At 39.3% G+C, this 20,874-nt stretch overlaps 1 protein-coding gene across 1 annotated transcript; it reads right to left on the bottom strand.

The window, feature by feature from the left end:
• Window positions 1-1,627: 1,627 nt before the first annotated feature.
• LOC141637876 (UDP-glucuronic acid decarboxylase 2-like) lies at window positions 1,628-6,829 on the bottom strand. The gene is made up of 7 exons (XM_074447286.1): window positions 6,073-6,829; window positions 5,233-5,380; window positions 3,916-3,995; window positions 3,637-3,720; window positions 3,473-3,547; window positions 2,687-2,779; window positions 1,628-2,096 (listed from the first exon to the last, which is right to left on the bottom strand). The coding sequence occupies exons 1-7, from the start codon at window positions 6,673-6,675 to the stop codon at window positions 1,887-1,889; spliced, it is 1,293 nt and encodes a 430-aa protein (XP_074303387.1). The 5' UTR covers window positions 6,676-6,829; the 3' UTR covers window positions 1,628-1,886.
• Between the last annotated feature and the right edge of the window lie 14,045 nt (window positions 6,830-20,874).

Below are 20,874 nucleotides of genomic sequence, written 5' to 3'. Positions count from 1 at the left end.
AAATACGCATTGCACTCTTTTTCCCTTAGTCATGGTTTTGTCCCACAGGGTTTTCCTCAACACCTAGTGCCTATTACGGAGATTATTGTACTCTTTTTCCTTTATTAGATTTTTTGTCCCATAGAGTTTTTCTAGTAGAGGTTTTAACGAGGCATTTTCTCCGATGATGAACATCCAAGGGGGAGTGTTACGAAATATCTTTAGATATTATATGGATGTCCATATATTTCCATATCTTTAGGAGATATTCTCTTACCATATTACGATGTACTCTTATACTATATATACTCATTCCTATGAATAAAGCTAGATATACTTTCTGGTCTCTACATTCTCTCTATTATTCATAACAGTAAACAAATAATTATATGTAAAAATTAAAGCCTTATAACTAAGTTATAACTAAGTTAATCATATTTTTTTCATTATAACTAAGGGGGCGTTTGGTTCACAAGAGGGAAAGGGAAAGAGAATAAGAAAGGGAAACAAGGGGAAAGAAAATGAAAGCAAACAAATCCCCTTTGATGTTACTTCTTGTTTGTTTTGCAAATGTAAAGAAATGGTAAAACAAAATTTACATAATACACCACCCACTATTACAACCACCAACAACCAAGGCTCAACACCGACCATCACCAACCTCCCCCTCGCTGGCACCCCGGTGAGCGTCCGACGCCGGCAAGTCGACCTGACACCGGTCACACCACCAACCCCCACGTGACCACCCCGTTTTCCATCTTCCACCCTTTTCGTTCCTTCTCCTCAACCGCACAACCACTACTCGAAACATCATTAAAAAAGCCCCCCCAAACCCGAAAACCCCCTCCCCCACCTCTCTAAACATCGGATCTGGTGTTTAGAGAGGTGGGGGAGGGGGTTTTCGGGTTTGGGGGGCTGTTTTAATGGTGTGTTGGGTGGTGGTTGTGGGGGTGGGGAGACGGAACGACAAGAGTAGAGAGGGTAGAAGACTGGCACGTGGTGGACGGCGGTCAACCATGGTTCCGGCGAGCGTGGTGCGGAAGACGGAGGTAGCGGTGATTGTAGTAGTTGTTGGTGGTGGTGGTAGTGGCGATAGTATGGTATGACAATAGTAGTTCTCATGTATGATGGGGAATGAAATTTCACTCTCTTGGGGGGTGTTGGTGAATGGAAATAGAGGGTTTAGGGAGTATGGAAGAGAATGGAGAGGGGAAAGGGTATGGAAAAAATGGTGAAACAAACAATAACAAAGGGAATGGAGGGGCATAATTCCCTTTCCCTTTCCTGTAGACCCCGAACCAAACGGCCCAAGTTAATTATCCCGTGCAACCCATGGACTTTCAACCTAGTATACATATATTACTGATTTACTGCCTTATTGGTTGAATGATTGGGTCTATTAAGTTGGATCTCAATCTCAATCTTTTACACTGCTGGTTGCTTGGAAATAATGGTCAAAACTCCCACATAAATGTTGAATCGGTTGGTCTCCGTTAACTGCATATCTATCCATTCTAGGCCGTTTACAGGTCTTGTTTGAGAATTTGAGAGCTGAATACGTAATTGAGACGATGGACTCAATCGAAGATCCACAATTCCACATTGTTGTACATATTATTCCAAAGATAAACAAGCATCTATCGTACAATTTTATAACATCCTATTCTAGTTCTTCCAATTTCATTGATATTCGTTAATTTTTGTAACAACAAATACAGCAATCGATGTTTTTATCTAAATACCGGGAAATATTAATGCGGGGTGTCTACTTTGAACCAGTAAATAATAAACAAAAAAATAACAAAAATAACACATGCTGAAAGCTATAACTCTACATCTATACTCTTAGGGAACCAGTGAGGGCTCCACTACTGCACGTCTCGGGTATCGTCTTGGCACAGTCCAATCTAAAGAGCGTCTCCACTCTTCTGGTCACCAAAAATACGCTGCCTGAAGTCGGAAACCATCATAGGTAGACCTTTGTGGAGTGGGATCTTGGGCTCCCAACCCAGCATTTCTTTAGCCCTAGTGATGTCGGGCTTCCTCTTGTGAGGATCATCCTCTGTGTTTGGCCTAAACTCGATCTTTGCATTTGGGTCTATTGTTTCTTGAACCACCTACAAGGAAATTAGGGTACTTCATAAGCATATATGGCGTACTATAATTTTCCATTTAGACAAACGCAACTCTAATTCGAATGCTTACGTTAGCAGTCGAATTTTAGTACCAACATGAGAGGGCTGGTCCTCCCCCTCCCCTCTTAATTGACAACTTGTTTGGTGCACTGAGTGTCACTTGGTCCCCCTTAATTCAATGAATACTTTAAACTTAAGGTCAAGAGTTTAAGCTTTGGCTTCAATTATTTTTCAACCAAGAAAATGTTCGTTGACGGCCAGAAACTCACTTCCTGGCCGCCTACTATAAGGCAAACAGGTGCTTTGTTCTTGGTCTCAACTTACTCGTTTCCTTAGTTTTCCCACCTACTTTTCTACCGACTGTCCTTTTTCTTACCTTGATCAGTTTCTCAGTGTTTACCATGGGGGAAGTTACAGCCAATGTCAGTAATTTCCTGTTAGTACTTAGCAGTACAAGTCAAGGCTACCAAAGTATGACAACGCGGGTAAAGTTATGACCTCAAGAGAGAAAAAAAAAAAAAAGACAGCCAATAATCGAGATACAACAGGTCTAAACAAAGTTGGAGGAGTACCTTAGCAAGTTCAAGCATGGTGAATTCACCCGGATTTCCGAGGTTGAAAGGACCGACGTGCTCACCCTCCATTAGCCGCATTAGTCCTTCCACCTGTTACATTGAAACGTTGGAACATATCCGTTAATATTCAGTGAGTCTTGAATGTTGAGTCTTGTATGTTTCTCATTTAATTCCTCATCCGAGTTACGTTTCGTACGGAATAAAAAGAGTGAAATGTCTCATAAAAATCCTAAATCTAAGAATAATATTGTACCCAAATTAGATGTATCAGGACGCCCAAGGGTTTATGAAGGAGGCAATGGCATGTGCCACGTGATAAAGAATGCAACTGAGGACCAATTATTGACCCCATTCACTCAGAAAGTGGCCAAAACATGCGCATTCAATTTCCTTAGTAGTTGAAACTTACACATGCAATAGAAGATATTATGCTCTCATTGTCAAGTATTCTGCAAGTAAATTAATTAATTGATCCGCATAAGGTGGTTATTCCTCTAATGAAGTTTCGAGTTTCTTTGTTTCGGGGTTTAACATGATTAAACAATCTCTGACAACCTTCCCGTCATTTTTTTATAATTAACCCAGTTTAGTCCTTATAACGTGTATTCCGTATAACAGTTCAACAGAAAATCAATTAAATGAATTTACTTGAAAAATACACGACATCAAAAGCATACACAATTTGATTCAGTTTAGTCACTAAAGAACAAACTTAAGGTTATATCATCATGCAAGATTTAAGGGGAAGAACAGAACTGACAGTGACGGAAGAGGAAAACTTACCAAGTCGGAAACATATTGGAAACTCCTGGTTTGCTTTCCGTCACCATAAACCGTCATTGGTTCCTTCCTCAAAGCCTGCAATACATTCAATATGCATTTTCTATAAAAACAAATTGTCATTTTAGTTAATAGAGCAAAATGGAGTTTCGTGAAATCCCAATTACCTGTGCGACGAAATTACTGACAACACGACCATCATCAATGCACATACGAGGCCCATATGTGTTAAAAATCCTAGCAATTCTAACCTGCAAACAATGTAGCAAGTCAGCAAACAAAATGTTACAAAATTGACATTTTAGAAGGTACTCACTCCATGTTGATTGGCCAAATAAACTACTCTGTCTGAGCCATTTGTCTACCAGTATTAAACTTCGTCCTTAAAAAAATCAAAGGTAAGTAATTGGTTGAGACTGAGAAAACAATATTTATCGTATGCTAACCTCAACACCAGCGCCTCTGTGGTAATCCATGGCCAATGTTTCAGCTGTACGCTTTCCCTCATCATAACAACTTCGGACACCTACCATACCAACCAACACACAATCATTTAATCTGACAAAAATTAATCTTGCAACTCTCTCATGCCCTATGTTACTATGACTCTTCTACTTCCTCGCATACAAACACAGTGGACACTGGAAACCTCATTTTAAACCAAAATATGCGGATTTTTCGTATAATAGTTGGTCTTTTTAGACGGACGTAATCATCTTAAAATTAAAACGAATCAAATAACACTCACTTAGCTTTCACAATCTGTTATATTTAATTCATTTTAAATTTCAGACGAACATAATATACACATACCCGTCTTAACCGAGAATTTGCGAATAATCTGAGGACGTCTCATTATAGACGGACATTATCCGTTTATAATGAAAGACGGGTCAAATACAATACCACTTTCTTAATAGGACAAACAACAAGGGGGGTAATGGGGGCAAAAAATGTCACCACTTTTATTGTATTTGACCCGTCTATAGCAAATTAGCAATAGACGGATATACCCGTTATGCGAGATTTGGGAACAAGACTAATTGTTTATTAAATTGCATAAGCCCAGAAAATGGGAACAGCTTTAAAGAGTGGACCCGACCGTAAAAAGCAGGTTATTCAGAAACAACAGGCCACATACACACGTGGTCAACTGCCCACAGTATGACAGTATGACAGTATGACAGCATGACACCCAAATACTGAGGAAAATAAAAGGATATTTTTTTTTTCTTTTGTTGTAAAGTAGTGCGGGGTCCAGGTGGCATCACTTATTTCCTATTTTCCCGCGCAAGTTAGCTCCTACATTAAGTTTATGCTAACGTGAACGTCATTCTGCGTTACCATATTAAACATGTGTACGATTTCGTAAAGGTGTCACCTTGAGTAATTGTACATCGTATGTAGTCGTTCTTTAATTATGATGAGTAAATTAACAGATAATTAAATTACTACATTTGCATAATATCAAAAGTTAGAGATTCAGTAATTGTTTTAAGTCGTAAAATTACTGCTAATGGTAAAAAGCTATCGTAGGATACTTAATTTCAATACTTTGTTCTCCACTACCTAATACGGAGTACTCCGTAAAAGTACAATTGTAATCGTCTCATTTTCCTCACAAGTTATCTCAATTGCTATGGAGACTATCTAATACTTCTATAAGATTAAGGCCACTACTTCATCATCACTTTACTACTTATTGCATTCACCTTTGCTTACTAAACTTTTTTTTTCAGTAAAAAAGAGTGTGAAATTCATACCAATAGGATTGACATTGCCCCAATAGGTCTCTTTTTGAGGGTGTTCCAAGGGATCACCATAAACTTCACTGGTACTTGTTAATAGAAACCTGGCACCTACTCTTTTTGCTAATCCCAGCATGTTCAATGTTCCTACCACATTCGTCTTGTTCCTTTCTTCATTAAGGCCAAAACACTTTCATAATCACATTTATCACATCAATTACATTGTCAACACACAAAAACATTACCAAGCTACATTATTATTATTATTCAATCTAATTAAAAACCTTCTACTCAATTTACCCACTAATCTCAACCACCCCACCTTTCTAAACCCTCCATCCTACTAAAAAAAATAACAAAAATTATTCCTTCTTGCAACCCACAAATATTCCGATCTATACCGCTATTATACAATCTCCTCAAGCTAATTAGTAAGGGCGAACTAGCAGTATAATAAGGTAAACTAGAAAAAAACGGAAATTTTAGCTAAGATTTTCAAAAAATTTGCTGGGTGAGCCTCCTTACTAACCCCCTAATTCGGAAGATGAACCTAATTGACATGCAATCCACTAACCAAAATTTCGTCGAAATTAAAAAACACGATCTTCGATTAATGACCATCTCCATTTTGCAAAGCAACATCAAAAATCCATATAAAATCGTGAAAATGACTCAATGCGCATTTGATAAGAAGTTAAAATCAATCAAATCTAGCTTGTGACCTCTCGCAACCCTCTCTCCCACTTACCATCACTTTAATCGGTGTGAAAGGTCGCAAACTTGTAACCGTAACAAATGAGAATTTGTGATAATCAAACAAAACATACGAAAAAAACAAGAGAAGAAAAAGGATATGATAGTTTTAACAGGGTTATGTTTGTAATGAACAGGGGAAGCAGGACAAGCAAGATGATAGATCTGATCAACTTCCAACAAAATCGGCTCAACGACGTCGTGTCGTATCAATTCAAATCTAGGGTTTCCAAAATGATGCATTACATTCTCTTTATTCCCCGTAAAAAAATTATCAACAACAATCACACTATCCCCACGTGCGATCAATCGATCCACCAAATGCGACCCGACGAACCCGGCCCCGCCCGTCACCACAATCCGTAATCCCTTCCGTTTTAACCCGAGTGGCGCCTTTCCGGATCGGAAGGAGTCTGCAACGACTCGGCGGGGGTTGATCCGAGTCAACTCGGTGGATAGGAAGGAGTCGTCGGAGAACGCAGCGGAGGTGACGGCGGAGGGCGCGGTGGAGGGGGAGAGGGAGGTGAAGAGCAGGAATGCGATTGCTGCGCCGATTAAGAGGAAGACGAGGCGTTGTTCGCGTAAGAGGTAGTGGATGGGTCGGGTTACGGTTGTTAGGAGGAATGGTTTGTCGGGTTTGGGTGAGTATGAGTCGGATTTGTGTTGAGATTCGTGTCCGCCTCGGAAGATGAGCTCGGACGCCATTGGAGCGTGTTGGACCGAGTTGAGGGAGGAGGAGAGAGATTATGTAGTGGAGTGTGTTTGTGTTGGAGGAGAAATGTTAATGTCGTTGCTGTGGAGGTGATATAAAGGGTGAGAGGTGTTTTAGTGGTGTTGAATGACGGTTTATGTCATGTTCTTTTGGATTGAAACGAATTTGATCTAAATTGAATTGAACTTATAGGATCTGAACTAATAGGATCTAAACTGAACTGAATTAATAGGATCTGAACTGAACTTATAGGAATTTGAACTGATTTGAACTTATAGGATCTGAATCAATCGATTTGAACTTATAGGATCTCGAATCCCAATCAACCCAACTTATACGATCTGAATCGAATCAACTAAACTTATAGGAGCCGAACTTAACTTTATTTTATTTTATTTTATTTTATTTAACTTAACTATTATTATTATTATTATTATTATTATTATTATTATTATTATTATTATTATTATTATTATTACTTGCCAAGAGAGAACATTGATAAAAAAAAATTATAGTCTAAAATACAAGGTAAAATAATAACATTTTTCCGCTTTATATGCATTGGTTTGTTCATACATTATACTACGATTACATTACAATACCAAATAAATCACAAATTATATCTTTTTTTCTAACCATTTATTTCCATATTATCATAATCTTCATCACTTTCATCTTCACTATCACTCTCAACAACGGATTCATTGTCTCGCCAAATGTTTTTGACTATATTGTTTCGTACCTAATACATGGCCTTATTCCGCTTTTTATCAAACATGCCCAAATCTATGGTGACGCTGAAATTATTAATGAGAGGAGTGATTTTTTTTTAAAATAATAATGTATGTATCGAATAATTAATGTCAAATGTTTTTGTATCGGTCTTTAAGAATAATACTCTGTATATAGCTTTTCTGAACTAAATTTATAAGATCTGAACGAATTTTTTTGAACTGAACTTATAAGATCTGAACTGAACTTATAAGATCTGAACTGAACTGAACTTATAGGATCTGAACTGAACTGAACTTATAGGATTTGAACTAAACTTATTGGATCTGAATTGAACTGAACTTATATGATCTCGAATCAATCGAACTTATAGGATCTTAACTTATAGGATCTCGAATCAATCAACTTATAGGATCTGAAGTGAACTGAAATTAAGTGACTTTAAGTCCAAAAGAACAGGGTCTTAACCCTTTTGTTTTGTGTTTTTGTGTGTCAACTTTTACCTACGTATAACAGATGAACCATTTGAGGGTGACAGACTCGAAATCTATTTGACATGGACTCAGGCTAAAAATGCTCCACAAAATTTTGCTCTTGGGGAGACTTGAACCCGGGTCTCCTGGGAATTTCACCCAAGTTTTAACCACTAGACTCCACCCTTGCGGGTGTCAACTCCGTTTATAAGGCAATACTTTCCAATTATTTTTTTGGGAAAACGCACGCGGTGCCTTGAAATTTCGAATTTTGCCGGAAATACCCAATTTTTTGTTTCAGAAAACTTTAAGAGGCTATAACTCGTGTCTACGAGTTCAGAAAGTGATAATTTTTTTTTTCAAATCGATTATCTTTCCGAGAACTACGATTTGAAAAAAAAAATTGTCGTATTTAGATTCCGTGGCTAAGAGTTTTTGCACGTTAAAGTTTTTTTCCCGAACAAACTTTGAGTGACCATATATCTCTTGGTCACGAATTCCAAACTTGGCAATTTTTTTTTCAAGTCGTAGTTCTCGAAAAGATAATCAATTTGAAAAAAAATCGTCACTTTCTGAGCTCGTAAACACGAGTTATACCCTCTTAAAGTTTTCCGGATAAAAACATTGGGTATTTCGGGCAAAACATCAAAGTTCAAGGGCATCACGTGCATTTTCCGTATTTTTTTTGGATATTCTACCGCGTAGCCGAGTTTTTCGGTTTTCTATGTTATACTTCTACGTTTTTTTAAATTTATGGTATACTCCTAAACTTTATACATTAATCAATACCAAGATCTGATTTATTGTATTTGCTAACGTAGTTTCTTAATTGATCTTTAAATCCACTATTTACCATTCCAGTACTCAATAATTTAACCATTTACTTACTGGAAAAATTGACGGGAATAATCCCACATTTATGACATCTTTCAAGAATAATCTCATCTTTCAATAATCCGAAAAAGTCATCCCGTCTTAAGTTATTCGTTTTAAGTTCTATGGTTGGATATGTTATGTAAGAAGTAGGGTTATTATGGTGATCAGACCTATAAAATGTTGTAAGGAACAAGGTTATTTATTATTAATAATAAGCTTACATTTACAAAAAAAAAACTTAAGAAAATGGAAAATGTGAGATTCCAACTTACAAATGATAGATAAGAAAATAGGGTAGCACCATCTACAAACTCAAGCTCAAACACCATGGGAGAGGTATAGGGAGAGTTCTAGAGAGAAGGGAGATGATTTGGAGTGAAGGAGAGAGAGAGAGAGGGGGGGATAAATAAATTAGGGTTAGGTGAAAAGTCATCCCGTCTTAAGTTATATCACCTTCTGCCAGGCTGCACTCGGTTAAGTGCCGAATCCACTCGGCTGAGTGTCATCCACACGGGCGAGTACAACCCGTACACGGGCGAGTACAACCCGTACTCGGCCAAGTTCTGCTTACTCGGTCCATACTGGACTCTCCACTAGGTTTCGTACAGGTTATACTTGGCCCACTATGCCGCTATTTCTTACTTACAAATGGTCTCTCGACCAGCCTAAGGGTCCTCTCACACATCCTAAGGTTCCTTAATTGGTCTCTAAAATATCCAGAATTACAACTTTCCTTCTTAAAATGAACTTCGTCCCTGAAGTTCGCCTCACTCTCCTTTTTACTAACCCCTCGACTTCTCTTGCCAACTCGCCCATATCGACTCTCTTACAAGGTTCACTCTCTTATACTCATCATACACATTCCAAGGTTTTTTTGTCCCGCTCTCATGCTCTTATGTCATAATCTCTTTTCTTTAACCTTCTGGGTTGTTACATTCACTCCCCCTAAAAAAGAACTTCGTCCCAAAGTTCGCCGCTCAACTTCCATGAAAACACTCATAGCCCACCTAAAAGGATCTCAATGAGTATGTTTCTGAGTTTAACATGACCCTCTCATACCAATGCAATAATAATCTCCCACCCTTGATCTTATATAACGATGACACCGTCTTACATAATTCTCTCAATATGGTTTTCCAAAAGGTTAAAGTATAAGGTCGAACTCAACGTTTGTATTTTGATTTCAAAAGGAATCTCAACTTGTGTCGCTAATCTCGTACGTCATTCATAAGGCGATATACGTTCAAAATAGTGTATACGTGATGTAGTTTTTATATTACTATAATCAAAATATGATTTTATAAAAATACCTACAAAAAGACTAAGCACTTCCCTTAATGTGACTCAATTACTTCCCATACTCCTCATACCACACATAATCCGTGTCAAACCCATCGCATGATCACACATGTGTCCATGTCCATTTCTGTCTCACATAAACCATCTCGTTTATGACAATCACAAGACTCGATTGTGCATTCAATAACTACCATATTGCATCTAAATGTCAAAACTTCGTATAATATGAACATCACTATCACTTTGCTTTTACCAAATAAAATCACGACGATTTGTATGCATTATGTGAGTCATCATGTCGCCTTTGTCATCTAATTATTCATGTCGAGTTACCATTTCTCATTTAATTTCACCTTGAAAAGCAAACAGTCACATAGTATGGTCAAACATAAACAATTCATGGAGAAACCAATTAGGTAAGATTTCTATGCGCACCAACTATTAGGAGGCCGATATAACCACAAAACAAGGACATCTACCCAATACTTGGTCGAGTATTGGCCAAAATGAGGAATGGACAGTCCACTCGATCAAATGAAAGAGGCCACTCGGCCGAGTATATGGCACTTGGTTGAGTGAACAAAGCACTCGGTCGAGTGTCACCTAAGCAGACCTTTGGTCTAAAACCCGTCTCCAAACTTGTCTACTCAAACACATAAGTGCAATTATGTCCTAGTGGTGACCAACACACCGTAAAATAACCAAACGTAAACAACTCTTGGCCTTATGACCATGATTACAACACAATAAAATAAATTATCCAAGTTTCATAACCGATGTGAATGTCATACTAAGTCCGGCTCACAAGCATTAAAACTAATGGGACGACTTGTAATACCCGTCCTTTTAGAGACCCGTTGACCGTCGTTGACTGACCTTAGACACCTATATAGACCTTTGGGAACCTTACGAGCCAACCTTGTGTCGTTATAACCCTTTGAGTTCTGGTAACGCGATCTTGCGGAAGCTACTCGATCGAGTAGCTTAGTCACTCGATCAAGTAGAGGCCACTCGATCGAGTAAGTTGCTTACTCGATCGAGTAACGGGATTTCAGCGAGGAAATATAAATCGTGATGTCGTGAAACCCAAATCATTTCTTTTCCTTTTTTCCTAAACCTAGATGTCGTCATATCATTTCTCCTTCACCTTGAGTCACCCTTTTGGAGCATTTGAGGGTGGAGACACCATGGGGATGGGATGCTTGAGTCGGGTAGCGGTCTTGTCGCCAGAGTGCTATGTATAGGTATTTATCATCATCATCATCGTCTTCCTTGGTTTCGTTTGTGGTTATGATAGTAGTAATTGATGGTTATACTGTTTGTTATAGGTGGTTATGGTGGTTGCTTGTTGTCCTATGGTCGTGCGCGGAATCGTTGCGGTTTGCTAGAACCTAGAAGTAGGGTTTCCCTACTCAGTTATTGTATAAATGATTATAATATGGTTTTTTGGTTGATTGACATGATGATTATATCGTAATTGGTATTGGCAATGTTTTACATTGATATTGTGATTGGTTGTGGTTGATTGTCTGTGGTTCTCGAGGTGCGCCCTCGGCTGAGTGGAGTCACTTATGGGAGTGGCTTCACACCCTTGATTCGCCTCTTGTGGTTCCCATCACAAGGGATATGTGCACATTAAGGAACACGGGTTATCGCTCGGATTAGATGAGCGAGGCTTAGGTGGGTACGGCTGCGGTCCCCCACTGGCGGCGTGGATTACCGGTTGCGATTGATGATCTGGCAGGACTGGACCTTCAGGCAGTCAGAGGTGCGTGAGTGATTGGAGGAGGTGGCGTATGTATGTTGTTGTGTCTTGTTGTGTCAGCTTTTGTATGTTCCTTCAGTTACTGACCTTGTGTGGTGTTGTTGTGTTGTCTTCTTGTGTTATATATGTCGTGATCCACTATGGTGAGCAGTCGGTCTTGGCAGGTTGATGTCTGGATCATAGCTGGGTGCTTGGACGGACGAGTCTACCACGAGTCATGGCAGAGATAGTTTTACATAGTTGATAGATGTCACGAGTTATATCTTTTATTTTGTTTAACCACTTGTAATTTAATATAATTGTTCTTCTATCGACATTTGATTATTACTGTTCCTCAGGCAATCGAGATGGTAACGTCCTTATCTGCTAGGGAAGGTCTTGTTAAGGCTACTTGGTAGATGGGGGTGTTACAAAGTGGTATTAGAACGACGATTTTGAAACCTGTAACTAATGAGCCCAATGAACATAGTGAGTCTAATAAAATGAACCTGACGTATGTATGTTGGGAGCCCCGGCGGATGCTTGATTTTGGGTGAGAAGGCGCCCTCATTTCAAAATTATGGCCCAATATGCTTAAGCCAGTCACCGAGTATGGGGATATTGAGTCGGGAATTGTATGCATAGTTGTGTATGATATATAAATTAGATATAGCTGTGATGGAGTCTATGGTAATGTCTAGTGCGTGCAAATGGTAATTATGAATCGTGAAGGGTTGTGAATCGTTATGTGTGTGTGTGTGTGTGTGTGTGTGTGTGTGTGTGTGTGTGTGTGTGTGTGTGTGTGTGTGTGTGTGTGTGTGTGTGGATGTAATAGAGATGGTGAAGGTGCTAAGAGTTATGTGAGATATCTTGTTGTCGAATTGTTGTGATATGTTTAAAACTTTGAACAAACTTGAGTAGTAAGTGGTAGCTAATTGCCGAATGGATGCTTAGTATAGTGCAATCACATATTGAATGATTGAATTTGCATATGCATAAGTAAACGTAGAATAATGTGTTGATTGTATATATGTATAAACTGATGGCATAGTTGAATCGTTTTGTATAATGTTTGATATAGGACGGGATGACACGTGTAATGTTCGGATGAGATAGTTGTGTGACATTTGAGTTAGTATTAATGTGTCGTAATTGGATGAAATAATCAGTGACACGTTCCAAATATACTTTGAAATCAACACGAGTTGTTGTTTTGCAGGAACAGTTAACCGGACTCGTAACTTTTGACATCATTCCTAACCTTATTCGACCGAGTACGAGTTCCTACACGACCGAGTAGACCTTGCTCGATCTAGTTGTGGGGTTATTAGATCGAAAACGTTGGAACTGCCAGCGAAAACTCGATCGAGTAGCTCCAACTCGATCGAGTAGAGGCCACTCGATCGAGTACCCGAGTTACTCGATCGAGTAAGTGCTACAGTACCCGTGCTATATCGGGATTCTTATACTTTCCCAAACTCATTCTTCTGCTTATTTCTTCACACTTCAAACCCTAATTGTCTATAATCATCTTTTCTCTCAATATCTTGGTGAAGGTTATGCTTAATTCGCTTGTAATCTTCTTGTTAATTCGTTCAATCCCTTTGCAAATCATTCAAGGTAAGAATGCTACTCTTTTCCTTTATTTTTTTTTAATCAATTAGAAACATATAAAAGTGTTAGAATTTATGAAAAATTCGACTTATACTCATGGATTTTTGTTTATAGTTGTTGTATTTTTGTAGAATTGCTTTAGTTTGTTGATTATTGATGCTAGAAGTTGCAAAATCAAACCAATTTGGGAGTACATATGGACCGAAATTTCTAGGGTTTGGGTTACAAATTGAATTTTTTTCTGTCTTTTGAGTATGTAAAAGGGAAAATTAAGTAAAGTATGTTGTTGGTATCATATTTGGTGTTGATTTTGACTAATTTCACCCAAATTTTTATCTTAAAACTCCGTCTTAAAAGTGCCCCAAACTGAAATTCGCCCCAAATCTTTATGATGATTACTTTTGTGAAGCTATTTTGAGGGGATTAATACCCTAATTTGCTAATTATTGTTGTAATTCTTGTAATTTGAAAGAGATAAGACCGTCTTTTATGAGATGTGGGAGTAATATGTTTTGGGAAATTGTTGGTTGTTTTGTGAAAAACTATTTTGAATTGTTGTTTCTTTATCCATGAGTATACTTTGAAAAGTTCTTTTGTTCAAGTAAGTGTCCGTTTTGTGTGCCTAAACATATGCTGAAACAGATGCCGAGAGCAGCTGGAGTGACCCGTCAAAGTAAGAGGGGAAGAGCCTCTGAGCCCGAAGTTGGGGAGGGGAGTCAGGGACCCACTGTTCCATCGGTTCCCGAGTATCCTACTGTTGTCTTTACTGACTTTAAGCAAAGAGAGGCTTTTGTTGAGTTACAGAAACGCCGTATGAAGCCTACTAGATGTATCGACACTACCATCCTCGAGGACCTTAAGATAGAGACGGACGTGAGGCATATCTTTTAAACCTTGGGTTTGACGGGCTTGTATCGTCTTAGGAAGCACTCCTACCCTTTCTTGACTTTGGAGTTCATGAGCTCTTTTACCTATGATGCGGTAGCTAAGAGCGTACTGTTTCGTCTCATGAACACCAGTTTTCTCTTGTCTATGGACATGTTTGCTTCTCACCTTGGCCTTGCTCGACCGGAGAAGGGATCCCTTAGGGACATCCAGACTGAGTGCGGGGCTAGTAGTTACATGCCTTATTTTACCGATAAGTCTGCCCCTACTTCAAGTAACATGTTGATAAATGATGTTCAACATGTCACTTTGAATATCTTCTTTCGTGCCTTGACCTGTCTGCTCTATGATAGAAAGGATGTGAGTAAGTTGAACTCACATGAGGTGATGTTGTTGGTTACCTATCTCAACCCCACCCGAGCCCAGAGAGTTTCTTTTAGCACCCCGGTCATAGTTTGTGCTAGCTTAGCCTTGATGGCCACCTCCGCGACCCGGTACTTGAGTCTTCCGTTGTGTTATCAAACTTTACATTCCATTTAGTTGGTTTTGGATTTGGAACACTTGTATTTCTTTTGACAGTTTTGGTTTTGGTTATGTATCACTTTAAACTTTTCTATTAAAGTACGTTCTTTTATGGTCCTTTTGATATACATTGCCTTGGGTAACCGAGATGGTAGCACTCTCATGTATTGGGTGGTCTTGGTAAGGCACCTTGGTGTATGAGAGTGTTACAAAGTGGTATCAGAGCGATGACTTTGGAACTTGTAACTAATTAATCTAATGAACTTAGAGAGTCGACTAAAATGAACCCAGGTAGGAGTTGTTAGGAGCTAATGCAAAGACTTGGGAGACGTCCTAATGTTGCGAAGTCACCCTACAACTTTAAACCGGTCACTAATGTGGTGTCATGGGATCGCTATGTGTTTACTAATGTTCAATTGAATATGCTAGATGTTATGTTGTATGGAAATGTTGGATGATTGATTGTGGTGAGATGGAGAATGTAGTGGAAAAAGGTTAAGTATGTTTATATGATAATATGTTGTGGATGATCATGTTGCATGATGGATGATTGATAACGTGGCACAATAATAACATGTGAATAGGATGTTTGCATTTGTTGTATACGTATATATATTTTGTTGCGAAAAGTTATTAAGTTAAGGCATGTGGGTAGTTAGAGAAGTCAGCATGACTCGATTGAGTGGGAGTGACTCAATCGAGTGGGGTGGACTCGATCGAGTAGGTATGTGGTGACGTTTGGGCAGTAGCTGCTGTTTTGGGGAACTCGATCGAGTAAGAGGAGTACTTGATCGAGTGGGGGCTACTCTATCGAGTACGTTAGTGACTCGATCGAGTGCGTTTTGTGTACTTTCTGGTCAGACTCTGGAGTTGAGATACTCGATCGAGTAAGTGGGCAACTCGATCGAGTGATCTCTACTCGATCGAGTGGATATGGTTACTTGATCGAGTAAGTGTTGTACAGGTCGTATATTCTTTGAGTCGTAGGCTATGTGCTTACGTTTACCTCTCCTCTTATAGCTCAAAGATATACCGCCAAAGAGATCTGCCATGTATACTAGGGCTCAGGAGATGAGTGTGGATGAGATTGCCAAGATACTTGAGCATCAAGATGCGCTTATCGAGGCCCTAAAGAGATTTGGGAAAGACAAAGATGTCGGGGTAGACTTTCCCAAGATGAGCACTACGATATCCCGCTTCAACCCAAAGGAATACATGGGTACTGGTGCGCCAATTTTGCACGACAATTGGCATAGGGAGATGGAGAACATCTTGGGAGTGGTTCATTGTCCCAAGGACTTCAAAGTGGAACAGGTTGCGTTCTACTTGAGAGATGTTACGGGGGAATGGTGGGATAAGGTAAGGGAGAGTGCCCTAGATCTTTATCTAAAACAAGGGAAGTCAGCTATACCATGGGTTGAGTTCAAGAGAGCTATGCGTAGGGAGTTTGTGTTGGAACATGTTCGTAGTAGGCCGAGGGAGGAGCTTGATTCTTTAAAGATGACTTCGGATATGACTGTGGCTGAGTATTACCACAATTTTAATGAGAAATCGAGGTATGCAGAGGACATGGGGCTGAGTCAGGAGAACTTGGCACTTAGGTTTGCGAAGGTGTTGACCTATCAGATCATGGAGAAGTTACCCGTTGGGGTCCTTACTGATGTTCAGGAAGTATATGAGAGGGCAGGGAGAGCTGAGAGATTGGTCAAGATAGTCAAAGAGAACAAAGAGAGGGGTCCCAAAAAGAGAAAGGATGAGAGTGAGGGTGGTGGTCAGTCTAGCTACAATAGGGGTAATCATAACCAGGCAAGGGCCTACTTATCGGGATCGGGTTTCAGTGGTGGAGCTTCTTATGGGTGTGGTCGTGGTGGTAGCAGTAGCAGCTAGAGTATCTCTTGTTTCAACTGTGGTGGTATGGGCCACAAGAGACATGAGTGTACTAGTAATGGGGGAAGAGGTTTTCAGAGGCCATTGCAGGGAAGCTTTTCGCAGGGTCCGACTCAGAGCTATGCTAGCAACCGGCCAGCTGGGTCATGGAATCATTAAGGAGGGCATGGTAACAACAACCGTGGGTCCAACCGCAATGGCGGTAATACTTATCAGAAACCGGAGGCTAACAACAATCAGGGGCCAGCTGCCAAGCCGTCTACTTCAGCTAGTAGAGTCCAAGAAGGTGAGCCAAAGACAAGTGGCAAGTTATTTATGATGGACAAGAAGGCTGCTGAGGATGATGCATACGCGATCACTGGTACCTTTCTTGTTAATGATGTTTCTACCTTTGTTTTGTTTGATTCGGGGGCGTCACATTCTTTTATATCGCCGAGTTATGCTAAGCTTTTGGGTTTGAGAGAGTTTGAGTCTGTAAAAGATGAGGTTTTTATATCGTCGGGTGAGTTAGTGTCTTATGAGAGGTTTTATAAAGGTGTATCTATGATAGTTGGGCAGGTTGATCTTCCAGTGGATTATTTTCTATGGACGGTTTTGAGATGATAGTTGGCATGGATTGGTTGGGTAAGTACAAGGCTAGAATAGATTGTCACCAAAAGAAAGTCTCTTTGAGAGGTCCTAAGGGAGTTAGTGTGTCTTATCGTGGGTTTGTTATCATACCCAAAGTGAAAGTGATTGCAGCGGTGACTTTGAAGTCTTACCTAAGGAAGGGGTGTCCGTTGATTCTATGTCATGTGAGAGATCATAGTATGGTTGAGTCGACAGCAGATGAGATACCAGTGGTGGGAGAGTTTCCAGATGTTTTTCCGGAGCAGATACCAGGTTTGTCACTGAAGAGGGATATAAATTTCAGTGTGGAGTTGAAACCAGGGACGGAACCGCTCTCTAAGGCCCCGTACCGCATGGGTCCTAAAGAGTTGGGATAGCTGAAGAAACAATTGGATGATTTGATAGATAAGGGATACATTAGACCTAGTGTATCGCCGTGGGGAGCACCAGTTCTGTTTGTGAAGAAGAAGGATGGGAGCTTGAGGCGTTGTGTATCGACTATAGGGAGTTGAACAGTGTTACAGTGAAGAACAAGTATCCTTTGCGAAGGATAGATGATATGTTTGACCAGCTGAGTGTGGCAGGAGTCTTTTCAAAGATTGATCTGAGATCAGGGTACCATTAGGTGAGGATTCGGGATGAAGACATACCAAAGACAGCTTTTCGGTCGAGGTATGGTCACTATGAGTATGTGGTGATGCCGTTTGGGTTGTCTAATGAGCCGGCAATGTTTATGGATTTGATGAATCGGGTCTTCAGTCAGTTCTTGGATCAGTTCGTGGTTAATTTTATAGATGATATCTCAGTCTATTCTAAGACTAAGGAGGAGCATGAGGAGCACTTGAGGTTGGTGTTGCTGTAAAACTCCGCATTTTTAATAATAATAATTAATAATTTATATTTATAAGGTGTGAATTAATAATAAGTTGTCGTCATAAAAAGAAAAGAAAAACAAAATAAACAAATTAGACGGACTTGGCTGATGGACCGTGTTGGGTTGGACCGTGTGAGACAACACGACTTGGACCGTGTATATGGGGGAGTTGGTATGTGGTTTGGGTGTTATCTATGCATTAGATATTTTCATTAGTTTAATATTAAAAGCACTTTTCTATAACCTTCCACATTCACCTACCAATTAATATAAATACCTACCCTATGCCTTACCATCATATTTATTCTACTTCAAAAACTCATACATAATTGCGAGGAGAGCTTTTGTGCGACAGCCCTGAGGAGGAATTTTCATCTCGCGCAAATTAATTACGGTAAGTTATTTTATTGCCTCACATCAATTATTTACGTTTCGATCTTGACCCGTACCTTGACCATGGTCATTGACCACCGTGACCGTGGGGATGTTGACTGACGGGTTGACCACCGTCGGGTCAACCGTGACATGGGGATGTGTTGTGACGATTTTTTGGGATTGTTTTGGGTAGTTTACATCTTAAATTCATTAATAAGATTATTTGATAATTATACATAATTTGATTGTTTGTTTAGGTGGTGATTTTGTGGAAGATGCTTTTTGATTATTTGAGAAGATTTTGCTAAAGGTAGGTTAACTACTCAACTATGTTTAATTGGTAATTGGTGAATTATTAAAAGATGGATTATTGTTATAATTGTTGTCTTGAGCATATTGTCATAATTGTTGTCTTGAGCATATTGTTATAAATCTCGTCTTATGCATCTTATAAACATATTATTATTATTGTTGGTAGATTCTCTATTGTTGGTTGATTCTCTATTATTGGTTGGTATTGTGAAAGAGGATTGACATTGCTATTAAGATTATTTGGTCGGTCAGGCACGGGGATGTGGAAGAGCCGTGGTCCTGTACGGTTTTGGTCGGCCATGCACAATGGTTTTCGGAGATTGTCGTGGACCTGAGCAGTACATCGTGTGGTGTTGGTTTCTGTGGTTTCGGTTGTGGAATGACGTGGCACATGGTTGAGCCTTGTGTGTGTGACGGTCTTGGCTTGTATTTCTTTATCGTATCTTATTGTAGGTTATCGTATTATTATTGTTGTTTAGTTATCCTACTCAACCTCGTGGTTGACTGTGTATTCATGAACACCTGTGATGAACCAAATATTGGGGAGCAGAGTGATTTTAGGTTAGCTTGTGAGAAACGTTGGATGCTTAAAGGGGGAGCTTGAGAAGATATTATCACCCGAGTCTAAAGATCACTTTTTATTATTCAGACACTATTTATTTTATTTCCGCTGCAGTTGTTTTTAAACATATTTGTAATAATTATTTATTTTGTTGGAATTTTGTAATAAAACCTTTTGAGGCACTTTAATTTATATCGTCTTAAAGTACTTGGTAATTGTTTGTCTTTATACTTATTACCTCAGGCAACTGAGATGGTAACACCTTTATTTACTTGAGAATGTCTTGCTAAAGCCTCTTAAATAAATGGGGGTGTTACAAAGTGGTATCAGAGCGAACATTCCTAAGGTCTAAACAAATGAATTTAATGAACTTAGGATGAGTCTAATAAAATGAACCCGAGGTAGAAACTGTTTTGGAGCCCTTTTCTTAGGTTAGGGAGACGTCCTTGATCTGGCCCTTTTCAGTTTTGAGCCAGTCACCTCGAGGAAAGTTAAAAGAGAGAAGGGTAGTTCGCGTGGATGCTTTACCTTAAGGGTCTAATTGTGTCCTCAAGTTGCGAAAGGTACTACTTTTAATTGTAGGATAAAAACAAAAAGGTAAGAAATTTTGAGACGAATGAAGGGTAATAGACGTGTGGCCTATGTGATGGCAGTACATTGGTTAAAAATTGTTTTGAGCTTATTTTAATTCATAGCATGATTACGCATGGAATTTTTGTTGGCATATCATAAGTGGCATAAGATGGAGAAATATGAATCGTTGAATTATTGCATCTTTATATAAATTGGTTGTATATACGTGAATTACATGTTTAGTAAAATTTCATGTCTAGAGATATGCGGTATGTGTTATCCTGAACCTGTAAGCATAGAATTATGAAATTACAGAATTAAAGACTAAACATGTATCAAGAATAATTAATTTGGGAAAAAGAAAGAGGAAGGCCATGAGAGGTCGTGGAGTCATGCGTCACGGTGGTTGGTCGGGCAAGGCCAGCTCGACCAATCACACATTTTTTTTGTATGCAAGAATTTTATCTTATACCTTATGCCACAAAGTTCTTTAGAACGGAAACTTATGTTTCTTCTTTATTATAATTAGAACCTAAATGGCACCAAAGAGAGCTACACCCAAAGCTATGTCACATGAAGAGATTGATAGGCTAATTGCAACCAATGAGGCTTTAACTGCTGCTTTGAAATCAAAGGCTATGACAATGGATCCTGCTAAGATGAGTGTTGACATTGCTCTTCATAATCCGATATACTACGATGGACTTGGTGAACCGTCCTTACTAGGAGATTGTTGCAGGGAGTTTGACAACCTCTTTGAACTGTTGGACTGTCCTAAGGATATGCAAGTAGATCAGGTTTCTCACTACTTGAAGGGAAGGATGGGTTATGGTGGAATCGTAGTATGGCAGTGGT

This window comes from Silene latifolia, unplaced genomic scaffold (genome assembly GCF_048544455.1).
Source record: "Silene latifolia isolate original U9 population unplaced genomic scaffold, ASM4854445v1 scaffold_154, whole genome shotgun sequence".
Lineage (NCBI taxonomy): Eukaryota > Viridiplantae > Streptophyta > Magnoliopsida > Caryophyllales > Caryophyllaceae > Silene > Silene latifolia.
Note: the sequence above shows the minus strand (reverse complement) of the source record. Positions and strands in the feature narration are given on the sequence as shown.